The 15546-nt window shown below is 36.8% G+C and overlaps 1 protein-coding gene across 1 annotated transcript; it reads right to left on the bottom strand.

Moving 5' to 3' along the window:
- Positions 1 to 8100: 8100 nt before the first annotated feature.
- On the bottom strand, positions 8101 to 9248 carry LOC143610241 (uncharacterized). Its single transcript, XM_077084776.1, has 4 exons — positions 8956 to 9248; positions 8624 to 8817; positions 8325 to 8555; positions 8101 to 8252 (listed from the first exon to the last, which is right to left on the bottom strand). Exons 1-4 carry the CDS (start codon positions 9246 to 9248, stop codon positions 8101 to 8103), a joined length of 870 nt encoding a protein of 289 aa, XP_076940891.1.
- Between the last annotated feature and the right edge of the window lie 6298 nt (positions 9249 to 15546).

The raw sequence follows: 15546 nt of genomic DNA, 5'->3' as shown, positions 1-15546 counted from the left end.
GGGGTTTATAAGCCAAATGGGTTCCCTCACCTATCAGACTAGTCTTTTGGGTTGAGTTCTTCTGTTTGGTTTGTAAACCTTGTAATAGTTTCAGTCTGTAACAATACACCCTCCTTAAGAGCCAACGTCCTCGTTGGTCACAACCATGTTGGTCACGGCTGGCTCATCCAGGCCACCACTCCGAGTCCTCGTTGGTCACGGGTGGCTTCCTCCAAGCCACCACTTCGCGGGCCACCACTACGAGGTTGGCTTTGATACCAATGTTACAAACCAAACAAAAGAACTCAACCCAAAAGACTAGTCTGATAGGTGAGGGAACCTATTTGGCTTATAAACCCCACGTCAGTTGCCCATACAACCGATGTGGGACAAGTCCCATACCTTGCAATGGTTTCAGTCCGTAACAATTCCCTTGCATTTTAAATCAACTAAATCCAGTTTTGTTGTCATAGTATACGGATGTAAAATCTGTAAATTGATAAACCAAAACAACCAAAAACTGAACCCAATAAAAAAAACCCTAAAATCGAACCTATGAAAAACACGAAAGTGTAGACGCAAAGTAGAATTAGAAATCAAAAATTAACGACTCAAATAACCAGAGAAGAAGCATGCGTACCTGGCTTTGGTGATGCGATTGTGGGTGGTGGCTGAGACGAACTATAATTAAAGAATCATTTGGTGGTAACGGACGGTTGGGTCGTCAATCGATAGTAGAACAAAACAGACCGTCCAGAATTAATTGCAATTGAAGGGGAGAGCGGATTCATCAAGAGTTAATTTGAGAGAGTAGATATGAAGGGTTTGTAGTGTATGCGGAATTGTAACCGGTGGGTGAGGTTAATTGATACATCAGTTTAGTAATAATAACCCAATGTAGATGTGGGCTGAGATGACATAGAAGGTCGCCGGAGGTGAAGTTATTTAAGTTTAGCGGAGTCTCTTCCTGAATTAATTTAAGGCATCTTAAAATGGTAAAATTACTAATCTATCCATCTTATATGTTTTATAGGTTAGGTTATATATATAGATGATTGTTTTCGACATTATTACGACATAAGAAAACAATTTATATTGCAACTAACGCGTATATATCTATTTAAGTCTCCTCCAACTCTCCTCTCCGGTGAATTCGCTATCATACCATCATTAATGAGCATTAACGCCGCATTTTCTTTAAAACCATTATACTATATTCAATCGCCCTTCATCAATTTGGTATTCAATCCACCCTCCATCGATTCGTGCTTCAATTCACTCCTGACCTAATCGAAGATTAACCACAACAGAATCATACAAAAGTCAATTTCCTATTGCCTCTGCTGCGCCAATTGTTTACAAGTAGGGCTAAATTCACCGGACTATCGATAAGCTTCTATTTCTGTTCATTCAATTCTTAATTTTAGATTAAAACAAGCTTGATATTAATAGTAATGACAGGTGGGATGACGTTGTAGTTGTTATCGTTTAATTGTTTTACATCAGATATTTGATTAGGTTCCGTCGTAATGAATAACTTGTACATTGTTGACTTGGCTATTACAACTTAATTAAGTTTTGATCATTTTGAAAGACGGCTAATGCTTTCTGTTTTGTATTTGTGTTTGTTTCGTAGCCATAAAAAAACGGTTATTAATGCACAAGGAGCGCCGGATAAGGTTCCAGATCCCAATGGCACTCACACATATTCAACCACCATAAAGAGGTATGCTTGCAATTTGCAGCGATACTGTTTTTGATCAAATATATTAATTAAGTTTCCCATTGATAAAAAATATTATTTGTTTATTATTGTTGGGACATCCAATGTTTCATCTACTATTTCTGTTGTAAAGCCAACTGATGCATCGGTCCACAAAAGCACACCGACCCCGCCAATGGCTCCACATCTTGTTGCCCTTGGTTCTGGAACTATCGGTTCTTTACACTTGTTAAGGGCCTACATGATGCTTGTGGATTAATTTTTGTAGATCTTCTTTAGAGGAAGTCGATAGAAGATCTTCAAGGAAAAAGTATGTTCAGATTCTTTCAGAAGTCACAATATGTACTATGAACAGCGGCTATCTTTGGTGAGTTGATATACCTTCAAACTTTCAATGTATGTCATTATGTGTTATATTTGCCCATTTAGGTAAAGGGGTTGTGTGCGGGCCATGGTTTAGGTTTTATTGAGACATTTTACAAATTATATAAAATAATAAATAAAAATGGTTGTCTGAAAACAAATAAAACAAGTTCTGAAAAATAAGATGTTGATTGCTCTGTATTGGTATTAACATTTGCAGCTCATGGAGACACCGTTTAAATAACCTGTATAAAAATGATGAAAACCAAATTGGGAATAAAAAGTAGTTTCATAATTCATCAAAACTAATATAAAGGTACATAATCAAATAGCTGCAATATAAAATATTTAAGAAACCTAAATTATAGTAAAATTTTATGTCCCGGTCCGGTTCTATACGGCTTAAAATTTTCGAAACCGACTGACCGACTGAAAGTGCATACAAAAAACCAACAGCTAAACCAAAACCAAAAACCAGTTTGGGCGGTTTCACGGTTTTAAACCGAAACATGAAAACCCCGAATATGAATAAACATATAATTTTAAAATTGATGTCACTGCATTGAAAAAAACTGGACTCATTTTGGTTGTAAACTTGATCAGTTGCACAACATGATTTGAGATATTGCATATTAGTGCTAACGGAATTTAGTCAATCATATTTAAACATATTATTTGCATAAGGGCAATCTGGGCATTTCAGATTCAACAAACATATAATTAAAAAATTTTAACACAGGTAATGTAACAGTGGTGTTCAGATCAGAATTCGATTTGATATTTGGTCATTTGGCTGCTAAGGGTATATTGGTCAAGATTGCATCAATTTACTTCTAACAGCAGGTAATGTATTACATTATTATATTATAATACATACAGGCAAACTTTCACCTCCTATTATGAGACGCTATGAAATTTATGAGGGTTCAACGCTGGACACTTGAATTCTTCTGTTTCAGGCGAGAATAAATTTCACCCCGGCCTCCATTAATTGCAAGCGTTATAGGCAACCTCTGTTTGGCCGGTTGAAGGTATGAAATTTCTTTTTATATTTTTCATTCTTTTTAAAAACGATAACAATTATCAAAACATATTCTTTTAACTCCTCCACATCCCATGTTAAGTAAGTAGACACATGTAAGATCAGATTTTGGATGAAAGTAGAATCGGCTTTAAGCTTATGTTATAATTACTCGGGTTCTTTTTTTGGTTTTCATATGGTTCATGATAAGATGTTTGTAAGGCTATGGCCCTAGAATGCATTGATAATAACACAATTGTTAACAAAAATGGGAATCTTAGTATGCCAAAGAGATCCATGTATCGATCCCTTGATTTTGTGTTTATTTCATATATTCAAATCTCAGTATGCTAAAGCGTCGGCTACTCTCACACCGTTGTCAAACCGGACAATGGGATTAGACCCATTGCCGTAGGTGCCATTTGGAGGAGATTGATCTCTAAAGTGGCTATGAGGGGTGTTGGAAAGGAAATGGCCAAATACCATTGTGACTTTCAGTTTGGGGTGGGAGTCTCTAGTGGTGCTGAGGCTGTGCTTTGTAGCGCGAACAGGTTTTTAAATAAGTTTCATTCTGATGGGTCGTTGGCTATGCTTACCTTTGATTTTTGTAATGTTTTCAACTTGGTGGATAGGACTGCCCTTCTAAATGAGGTTCATGCTCGATGCCTGTCTATTTCCTTATGGGTAAACTTTTTATATGGGCAGCCGTCCAGGCTATATATGGGGGATGACCACATTTGGTCCACCATTGGGGTTCAGCAGGGGGACCCCTTGGGACCTCTTCTTTTCGCCTTAGTTCTGCACCCACTTGTTCATCCTGTCCAGGATTCCTGTAAGCTCCTCTTCCATGCTTGGTACTTAGATGATGGTACAATTATTGGAGACGCTAAAGAGGTTGCTAAAGCTTTGGATATTAACAAGTTAGAGGGCCCCCGACTGGGCCTTGAACTTAACATTAAGAAAATGGAAGTATTTTGGCCGTCATGCAATGGGGTTAAGGTGCAGGAGGGGATGTTTCCCTATGAGATTGGAAGGCCGATGTTAGGTGTGAAACTCCTTGGTGGAGCCGTTAGTCGGGATGCAGAATTCATCAGCGGACTTGCTTTGAAAAGGGCTTTGCGGGCTGTAGAACTGATGAGCCATCTCCCACGTTTGCGGGACCCTCAATGCGAGCTCCTTGCTTCAATCATGTATGGGAGTAGGTAAGTTGTTGTTTGGCCTCAGAACGTGCCAGCCCGAGTATGTAGGGGAAGCTTTTTCTATTTTTGACAATGGCCTTCAGGGGGCGATTGAGGACATCGTAGTTTGTAGTGGTCCCTTCTTTGGAGATATTTCAATGGAGGTTGGCATCACTTCCGACTCGTTTTGGAAGTTTGGGTTTATCTTTAGCTTCAGACGTATCTGCATATGCGTTTGTGGCATCGAGGGCACAATCTTGGAAATTGCAAGACCACATTCTTCGAGATTTTGGTATTGATGAGTTTGACTCCGATTATGGGAGTGCGATAGATCGGTTGCATATTTCACTTCCTGATTTTGATATTAGCGGTTTCTCTAATAAAGACACCGCCCCACCTAAAGCCCAACATGCTTTGGCGAGTGCCCTTTATAATGGAATCATCTAGAGTTTGGAAGTGAAGTTTGATTTATGTTTTCGTCAAAAAGCGGTGTTTGAGTGCCTTCGAGCTCCACGGGCCCAAGATTTCTTAAGTGTTATCCCTATTGAAGGACTGGGCCAACATATGTCGGCTTTGGAGTACCGGACCATCCTTAAGTATCGGTTAATGATTCCTTTGTTCCCGGTAGATGAGCCATGCCAGTTTGCCGCAAGGTCTGTTTGGATTCTTTTGGCGAGCACGCAATTCATTGCAAAGATTTACCTGGGTTTAAGTACATACATGATTTGGTGAGGGATGTTCTATGCGATGTTCTTAAACAGGCCGGAATTTCAGCTAAAAAGGAGGCTCCCGTAAACTTTCTTACGGATCCTCTGGAAGGAAGATCTACGTTACAACCGGCCGATATTCTTGTTTTTGGGTGGGTAGGGGGAAACACGCCTGTGTGGATCTCACAGGAGTGTCCCGTCTTGTTGGGCTAAGGGACAATGGGTTTGTAGCCTATCAGGCAGCTTTGAAGGCGGCATCGGGCAAGGTTGTTAAACACGAGAAAGCTTGTTTGGAGAATCAACACGTGTTTATCTCATTTGCCTTTGACACTTTTGGTTACTTAGCTGTAGATGCCGTGGACCTTCTAAATAGTGTTCAGAAAGTCATGCATAGCAATTTATCGGCCCATAAGAATCAAAACTTTGTTTTTAGTAGGGTTGGGTTTGCTATCCAAAAGGGGGTTGCGGCGCAGCTTGTTTCCTGCTTACCTGCCACTTCATTGTAAATCGTGTGGTTGTTTTTGATTATATTAACATAACAAAAGAATCTGAAGAAAAAATGCTTAATTATTTTGGAATGCCTATGCTTTTATGTTTATTTCATATCTTCAAGATCTTAAATGTTTAATTATAATTATAATTCGAAGAATAATTGTGTATAGACAAGGTTTTTAGTTATGATTGCTTTACAAGGAAGGTGTATCAAGATGAGGCTACACATACTTTACTATCGGATGCCGACTGTATCAATGGTTAGTATACTTTGTTAGTTTGATACTGCTTTTCAATGTAGTAATTGGTTTACGATTTGTGACGATTGTATCAAGATGAGGCTAGAGATAACTGTACTATCGGATGCCGACTGTATCAATGGTTAGTATACTTTGTTAGTTTGATACTGCTTTTCAATGTAGTTAATTGTTTACGTTTTGTGACGATTGTGTCACAACGCGTCTTTTTGCGTATGGGCAAACAAGTGGGTAAACATTTATAGTGACTGGAATCACTGAGTACTCAGCAGATTTGAAATTCTCAACCATGGTGATATATAATGAATCTGACAAACATCTTCCTAGGACTAATACTGATGGCTATTTAATAAGACTTTTAAATGATCCAAATGTAAACTTTAGTCTTTATCTTAAATTATCATTTAACATATCTTTTATGTTGATGGTAATGATGGTGACCCATTATAACAGAAGATTAACTATTGTTGAAAACCTCACTGAAGAAAGTGTTAGGGATTCGGACCTATGATTGAAAGTATTACTGACCAGCTCGAAAGAAAAAATATGGTGGAGGTGCAATCTAAGGTGAGCGTGGTCAAACAACGATTGAATAAAAGCTTGAAGGAAAACCGACCCGTTAAGAAAAATAGCTTACGTGGACCTCTTCATTAAACGGATTCAATCTGCTGAACATGCCTCGAAACCAGCCAAGTCTATTGATATTCAGGTTTGAATTTAGTTTTTGGGACAATTACGAACATGTACCTGATGTCGGTTTAGCGCTTCTTTTTTGAAGAAAGTTACTAAAGACTATTCTATTGTTAATTCGGTTATACTTTTCAGTTACGTTTTCAGTTATTGTCTTGCACACTTGACATTGGCTCATTAAGAGCTCAACTCAAGCTGAGCTTATACGATCTCGGGCCTAATAATAAGCTTGTTTAATAAACGAGCCTGGACTTGAGCTTCGCTTATCCAGCTTGAGTTGGCTTACAAGGCTATTTGTTTGTTTACTTGTCATGTGGAAACTTGATATTTACCTTTTGATGGAGTTGACTTCTAAACAGGTGAAAGAGAGCTTATGTAGTGTTATTGACCTGCTAAATTCGAACCTAGCCCGTTTGTCACTTGCCTAGTTAGCAAATACCTGTCACTTGACCCGTTAACAATTCGTTTTTATATCAACAAACCTGAAATTGTCATTTGATGCTAATATGTAACACAACATGTAGCCACAATCTTTGACCCGAAGTTGAATTAATTCTTTATTTGATTTGCGTGGTGACTAATTGATTCCAAAATTGCCCCCCCCCCCCCCCCCCCCATAAATAATACGAATGTGCAGCCCTTTGACTTGTTTAAAGGTTGTGTGGTATAACTAACCACTGATACGCTATAGTTCTAAACCGTAATCTACAACAATTTGTAACCCGCAATCTGTTAAGTCCCAGATCGATAATCAAGCACCAAGTAACGAATAGCTCTCGTTTATATTAATTAGAAAAGCTCATTCAAAAAAACTGATTACAATCCTCAAACCCTAACTCGGTTTGACTCTTGATGAACCCTAACTTGGTTACACCAACTTCTTTTTTCTAATGTTTAATCATAACTCGACTTATATAGACTAACCAAAAATTCTAGCCAATACATTACCAAATATAATAAAACCCTAATAACTCTTGGGTTGCGCTTTACAATTGGGCCAAACAACAATTGTGCCAACAATCACCCCCCCCCCCCAATTGTTGTATCCGACTCACCCAACTCACCCCCTAATTTCCTACTCGAAATTGGCGGATCTTCAACTTCACGCTTGTCATCATTCTCTTGATTCTCTCGAGGCTTTTCTTGATCTCTTGCAATGTTCTTTGAGCTCCACCTAGCTTGAAGTAACACTTGCTTCGTTTGATCATTGGACGCCTTCACTTGGGCTTGAATCACTTTCTTGACCACGTGTTTAGTTTCTTGAACACTTTTCTTTGTACTTTGAATTTTGGAACTTGAGTCTTTGATTGGAATCTGACTCGAACCGGCTTGTCTTCTTTTAGTCCAACACTTTGAAGATCCCTACCTATAAAATTCTTCATTCCAATACTATTTCGTTTACCGGGACTTGCTATCTTGAGGCTAATCTTGTACAATCGGTCATTGGTCCATGTCACCTTTAACAAAAGCTTACCTATATCATCTTTAATGGTTAGCAAATCATGTTTCATGTGAATCTCGCATCCACCTTCCGTTGCTTGACCAAGACTTATGATATTGCACTGTAGGCTTGAGATGTAGTAAACATCGGTTAACAGGCGCTGCTCCCCTGTTTTCCCTTCAATTAAGACTGACCCTTTTCCCCGAATATCAATACAAGATTCATCTCCGAATTCACCGTTCCCGTTTCTTATTCATTCAATTCATAAAAGTACGCTTTATTACCCGTCATATGATTCGATGCTCCGTTATCGAGATACCGAACATCTTTCTCCATTGGCTCGGTTTTGAAACGCTTTGGAATCACACTGTCTTCATTCAGTAAAACTGTCTTTTGATCACCTTTAATCATAAATAAAGATGGATCAAAATTATCAACTTTGTTCAAATTAGATTCTTCCTTTTTCTTCATACGTTCCGGGCACAAAGCCGCAAAGTGACCAAACTCATCACAACGGTAACACTGAACTTGTGATCTATCCTTTCTTCCCCTTTGACGATCATTCGTTCTTCTTTGACCTGACTGTCTTGACCCACGATCTTGACCATCTCGGTTTTTGCAACCATCTTGGTCCTCATCGTCTCGGTCTTGACCTCCAGTTTCACGGCCTCTTCCACGCCCTTGTGAACTCGGCCAACCCTTACCTAGGCTACCAGACTGATCATACGACTTACCTTTATAACTACTTTCGATCGATTAAAAAGTAACTGACCTTGTGAATTTGAAGCACGTTCTCTCCCTCTTAGACACTCTTCAAATGCCTTAAGTCTTCCAATAGCATCTTCAAACATCAAACTATCGAGATCAACACTTTGCACGATTGAGGCTACGAGTTGAAAGTACTTTTTTGGAACCGCATCTAGTAACTTCTTCACCAAGACATCTTGCTTGAACACGTGACCTAGACTCGTTGCATTTGAAACCATACTTGTTATTTTTCCTACAAACTCGTCAACAGTCTCGTTTTCTGCCATCTTGAGTTTCTCAAATTCACTTTTCAACGTTAGTAGTCGAGCCTTTTGAACTCGCTCGGCCCCAACATACCGTGCCTTCAAAGCCGTCCATATATCTTGGGCATTCTTGTATTGAGAAATCTGAAGAAGAATATCACCATCCACCACTTGGAACAAAAATGATCTTGCCGTTTTATTCTTCTTCACGTCAATAACCGCATCCTCTTCCGGTTGAACAACTTCCCATAACTCTTGATCATCCAAAATCGCTTCCACTACCATCGCCCATGTGATGTAATTAGTTCCATTCAGCTTTGGAACTTGTAACGAAATCCCCTCACTCGCTTTGGGTTGGATTATCGGTCTTTTTTCTTCACCTGCCATTGACGTAGAACCCCCTTTTCCACTTTCGTTGGAACAAACACAAACCAATCAGTCTGAACAACTTTTCATAACCGAACCCGCTTTTTGTTGACTAAAAGTCCCACTTTAACAGAAAAGACAGCGATACGTGATCTTTCCAATGCTGATTTGATCTTACTGTTAGGTGATCGAAACTCGAAAGAAACCCACTTGTTCTCCCGGTTGTTCAACAAAAAGCCAAAGCCCAAAAGTTTCTTCGGTCACCAAATATTAGCCCGTCACCGACTTTGTCTCGATCGCCGACCGATTATCTATTTCTTGAACTTGGCTCTGATACCAATTCAAGTCCCGAATCGATAATCAGACACCAAGTAACGAATTACTCTCGTTTATATTAATCAAAAAAGCTCACTCAAAAAATCTAATTACAATTCTCAAACCCTAAGTCGGTTTGACTCGTGATGAACCCTAACTTGGTTACACCAACTTCTTTTTTCTAATGTCTAACCATAACTCGGCTTATATAGACTAACCAAAATTGCTAGCCAAGACATTACCAAATATAATAAAACCCTAATAACTCTTGGGCTGGGCTTTACAATTGGGCCAAACAACAATTGTGCCAACAATCTGGCCTGTGAAATTTGAAGTAAATCTAATCCAAACCAAACAAAAATTTCGTGACCCGTTACCACATATTGTGACTTGCTGCCCTTTAGTACTCCAATACACTATTTCTAAAACATGATGAATTCTAACCTCCTTGAAGTGCCTCTTCGGTCCTTATTCCGCTGTAAACTGATCTGAATGAATCCTATCAATGCCATATCATAACAAACCGAACTGATGACACTAAATTCTCGTTGCATTGCAACAACAGAGTTTACCCGTCGCAACGTGTGGACTCTCCTGCTAGTACGTGTTTCTTATCCAAATTCATAAAACATATGTTTTGGTATTTTCTAGAAGGCTGCATGTATGAGTTACATCATATTATAGCAAAGGTAGATTAAATTAGAAGTACTAGACAAATTATATTGTTTGCTTGTGATCAAGTGGCAACCATATCCTTATATTATAAGATATAAGATATTTTAAAGTAATTGTGAAAGATTAGATGAGTGTTTTAGATGGTTACACAAATAAATTAAAGTAAGAGCTTGACAAGAAAAAAAAAAGTAATGAAAAGGAAGATACCTTGGCAGAACTTGAGTAGCCACCTGGTGGGATTATATTTTTAAATTTACCAAAAGGGGGTAGGGTGAAAGTGATGTGTGACCAAAAAAAAAAACAACTAATGCCACTCTAGCGCCAGATATTATCGGATAATCCTCCATGATATGAAGCAACATAAGTCAAAAATGGGTCTTCATTCCGTAACAGTTAACTATTGTTAACCCGCATTCTACACCAATCAAAATTGTTTATTTTGTTTTCGAAACTAACTTCACTTTATGTTAACTCAAGTGGAGACTGATAGTTGGTCAACCTGAAATTTTTCACCAAGTGTGTTTAACCGGTGTTTTAAAAACCGGTTCAAACCGGCCGATAGAACCGGTTAAATCGGATTTTGCACAGCAGGCCGGTATTTTAAGCCCGGTATTTTTGGCCGGTTTGCTAGAACATCGTACCGACGGTTTTTTCTAAAATACCAGTTTTTACCGGCAAACCGGTTTTATGTCCAAGAAATTTTTGATTTTTACGGCCCATATTTTATCAAAATTACTTTTAACCTAAAAATTAATATTTAAACGTGTAAACTTTATGACTATTTTTAAAATTGAGTGCTTTTGGATTAACTTTTGGATTATCTTTCGTTATGAAATCATTTACTTTTGGGTTATTTTTGGAGTTAAAGTTGTATTTATAGAAAATTATAAGGTAAAATGTTCAACCTGTTGAACCTCCCGGTATAACCCGGTTCAACCGGTTGTACCACTTTTTAGCCTAATCTGGTACGAGTAAAAAACCGGTTTTTAAAACATTTTGTTTAACTATTATGTGTTTAACCATGGACTATTAATCCTTCCATCCACAGGCAAACATCTTGTGTTTTTATCTTAACACTCCAAAGCCTTCTCTTTTATAAGTAGGGAATTGTCACAACGTTTTTAGTTGAAACAACGCAACTCTTTAAGAAAAAGTATTTTTATTGATGGTTAAAATAATTGGCAATTATTAGCTACTATCAACAGTTGTAAGTAGGAAAACATTCGTTTTGAACCCCTTTATCAGTAATTCCGGTGGGCGTTGTGGGCTAGCACGACTCCACCTCGGCAGCTTTTTAACAAAAAAAAAAAAGACATCATTCCAAAACAAGCTCTTTGGATGGCGCCCCTGCCCCTTCCTCTGTTAACCCATCAACGCCCAAAGGATTGAAATTTAAGTGTGGTCCACCCCGGAACAACTAATCACATTTTTTATTAATTAATATTTGGTTAAATCGCACTACGCTTGTTAAAGCGTGGGTAGTTAAAGCTCATTGTTGGTGTTTTAACTAGCCTCTTCTAGTTAGTCCACAGCACATAGTCTTATAGTTGATCACCGGCACTCACACCGTTGATCACCCAAGTTGTTTTTTATTCACATTAAGTGTTGATAGCCTAAGTTGGTGTTGATCACACTTCCTACTGGCGATTGTGCTACTAAACAAATGGTTATTACCATTTATCAACGTATGACTACCACTAGAACAGTTTCGTCACTAATTGTGCACGGAAAACAAAAAAAATAATACTTCACCAGTCAGTTACTACGGTCCATTTTCATACAAGCATGCATCAATCATGCTGACGTGGTCAACTTCTAAATGTATTTCACTAAAGTAATCAAAATTGTTTTCACTGTAGCCTAATAAGCTAGGCCTCCAAGAAGAACATACGAAGCCACTAGGGATGTTGCCCTAGTCGACCAAAGGGTTGACACCGTCTTGAATCGATCCTCGAGTTTGTTGGTGGCTAAAAGGTTTTAGTTTAAAACAATCATATACCCCCCAACTTCTTATCAAGCACTTTCTTTCATGTCACACCCCGACCATGACGGAAACGTCGAGGCGCAACCGATTGTTTATCGCACACGACACTATTAAGTGACAATACTTAATCAACTCATTTAAATTCATAAAAACACAAAGAGTCACATAACTTGTTCATACAATAACCGAATTCAAATCATAGTAAATAATATATTGTTCGTTTTGCTAATATCCTAATAGTCTCAATAACGTTTTTTCTTCAAGTCCTCGAGTCAACCTAAAGTCAAACCTGTAACATTGCATAAATAGATTTTATCAACACAAAGGTTGGTGAGCAATTTCATAGTTTTTGAACAATAGATATATAATAAGAAATTCCACAACTTGTATACAAAACAATAAATAATAGCAACAATTTAGATAAATGAAATCGTTAATAAGAATACATTAACGACACCTTTCTATAAGGGGATGCCAAATATACTCGGATTTTCTATGAAATCGTTAATAATAATACATTAACGACACCTTTCTATAAGGGGAGGCCAGATATACTCGGATTTATGAATCAACCATCCAAAAGCGGTAAACACATTAGCACTTAAGCATATAAGTATATAATCACCAAATCGAGCATTTATTTAAGTAAAGTATACAATAAAGTTTGTGGTTTAAGACTCAAGTATAAATCATTTGGATTTGAATAAGTTTGCAATGTCACCCCCAAAATATAAAAGAGTGAAAACGGGGGATGAAAGTACTCACTTTCAAGTAATAAACTTGATCGGTAAAAATGACGAGTAACCGGGAAGATGAGGTTAAACGAGCAAAGCCTAGATGAAAGGAAGTCTTGTATTAGTAATGTTATCTTAGAAGTCTTTAAACAAAAATAATAAGAATTGTAAACAATTAAAGTTTAGGGTTTAAAACGTAAATATTTGAGAAATTATAATAATAATTCTTTAAAAATATGAGTTTGCTCGAAACCGGGTTAAAGTATCTAGCCCTTAATTTTACTCAACTTATGTTAAGTAATAAGGTGGGTAAAAATGCAAGAAAGCAAGTCCCTTTATAATATAGATACTAAAACGGGTTTTAACAAGTGTTCGGGTGGTCGGTTCGGGTCTTGGTGACTTGACCAAACCCAAAGTCAACTTTCCCAAAATAATAAATGTATGAGATAACTCAATAAATCTTAAAGAGACTTAACCAAGTATGTAGTTCTATTGTTTTAGAACTAACAACGTCCGTTAAGCGAGTGTTCGGTTTAATCGGTCCAAACTTTGTTATAAGATCAAGTTGGATTCAACATTCCGAGTACTTTGTGAAAATAATTAAAATCAGTTTATAAAGTATTTTTAAAGAATATATAAGCTTTAATGGTTAGAAACACACTTGTGTGTCTTAAGCGAGTAAACTTGGTTTAGTTCGGTTTTTATCTTGGAATAAGGCCAAAAATGGTTACCACATGTCCAAACATCATAGAACTTGTAAAATAATTTATAAATAATAATACCAAAGTTTACATACTAAAAGTCAACAACAAAGTCTTTAAACGCAAGTTCGGTTTCCGGTTCGGATCTTGTTTCGGGATAAGATCGATGTTAGATTCTACAAACCCATAACCATGGAAGTAATTAAAATGATTTTAGAAACTCAAATCTTACATAAAACATGTTTATACAACTATTTAAACAAACTAGTAAACAAGAGTTCGGCTTCCGGTTTGGAGCTATTTACGGAATAACCGAGGCTAGTCTTTACAAACCCATAACCATGGAACTCAAAATGTAAAATAGAACTAAGATGAGCAGAAGTTAAACAAGTATAAAAAGTTTGATGGTTAGATGCGGAAAATATATATAATCAAGGACTACTACGAGTCCTCCATGTAGCTTTGTCTTATGGGCCAGACACTTAACCGACCGAGACCGGAGAAATGCCCACCGAAGGTACAAAGGGTGCTATTATATATATGTTGTATAACAATCTTCAAGTATAAATAAGTGTTAACAAGTTGATTATAATGTAAGACTATGGTCAGTTTGACTTTGGAAAGTCAAACTGCCAAAATATATGAAGAACACCTTTGAATGCTTGAGAATTGGAAGAGAAAGAGATGAATGAGCAGGGATTAATGAAGGGGATAGGGATGTATATTTAGGGTGGGTTGAAAGGGTCAAGCATGGGGTGTGATATCAATGTTTGCATGCAAGAGGGGTCAAGACAAGTCACAAAACAACAAAAAAAAAGATGGGGCTGCTGGTCTGCACGTCGATTCGTGTCCGGAAGTTCGTTTTTGATGTATCTTGAGCGTTTTAAGTCCGTTTTCGAATCCGTAAAAGGGGTTTTTCAAATTAGACAAGCGGGAATGTTTTAGTAACATAAAATCCAATATTTTATATATTTGAAATGTTCGGAATATAAATCGGGTCGGTTTACAACATAAAAACAAATACAAAATAAATACAATTTGACCCGAAATCGAGGGATGTCACATTTCACCCCAAAGTTACTTTGATGGCCACGTTGAGATCAGATGATGGCATAATGATACCTAGGTTAGATCCCGTGTTACACACAGGTGAATATATATATATATATGTATATATATATGTATATATATATATGTATGTGTGTGTGTGTCCTATATATTTTAATGAATTATAAACACCAGATAATTTAACATTATTAATATAAGTTATCACATTGTTGTTTTAACTAAAACAATCCAACATAAAAAGACAAAAGGATAAAAATGGCAATTTAAAACATATTTCTAATTTATACCATGAAACAAAAAAGATATATTAATTAAAATTTCATCATCTACTGAAGTCATATATTGTAAACTATGAAGCGTCACATGTAGATGTTGTAACATAAGTTGTGTGCTACAAAAACTATTTTTATTGAAATTTTAAAACATATTAGTACACAACATAAAGAATGATGCAAATATGAATATAACAATGAGATATAACAATTATAAATTTTTATTAAAACGTTTAATAAAGCAATAATAAAATCCAAACCTCGTGACTAAACCAGCATTTCAATCCAAACACTCATAAATAATTTTCCAAAATCCAAAAAAAATAAATAAATAAATAACAAAGTCTCAAAGTTTTAAAAAATAACAATGAAGGCAATTAATTGCCTTTATTACTCAATAAATAGTGATTATAACCATTAATTTTGAAATCATCTTCAACTTAAGAGTTAATGTTTAAAATCAAATTGTTTATTAGGTGTTAATTTATTTATAGAAATTGTATATTTGGCATCCTATATGGATAACCTAGTTAAAGGACACGTGGAAAAGATGTGTTGTTTTAATAGTAT

This window comes from Bidens hawaiensis, unplaced genomic scaffold (genome assembly GCF_021521415.1).
Source record: "Bidens hawaiensis isolate Kalapana, Puna unplaced genomic scaffold, B.hawaiensis_p1.1 tig00002186_1, whole genome shotgun sequence".
Classification (NCBI taxonomy): Eukaryota; Viridiplantae; Streptophyta; class Magnoliopsida; order Asterales; family Asteraceae; genus Bidens; species Bidens hawaiensis.
This window is presented reverse-complemented; position numbering and strand designations above follow the sequence as displayed.

What these genes read in the sequence shown, in the direction of transcription:
- LOC143610241 (XM_077084776.1), bottom strand. Translation starts at nt 9,248, where the DNA reads ATGGCAGGTGAAGAAAAAAGACCGATAATCCAACCCAAAGCGAGTGAG. An exon ending in TGGACGGCTTTGAAGGCACG is followed by an intron (nt 8,818 to 8,955) that starts GTATGTTGGGGC and finishes AAATGCAACGAG; the next exon opens with TCTAGGTCACGTGTTCAAGC. An exon ending in ACGTGCTTCAAATTCACAAG is followed by an intron (nt 8,556 to 8,623) that starts GTCAGTTACTTT and finishes CTGGTAGCCTAG; the next exon opens with GTAAGGGTTGGCCGAGTTCA.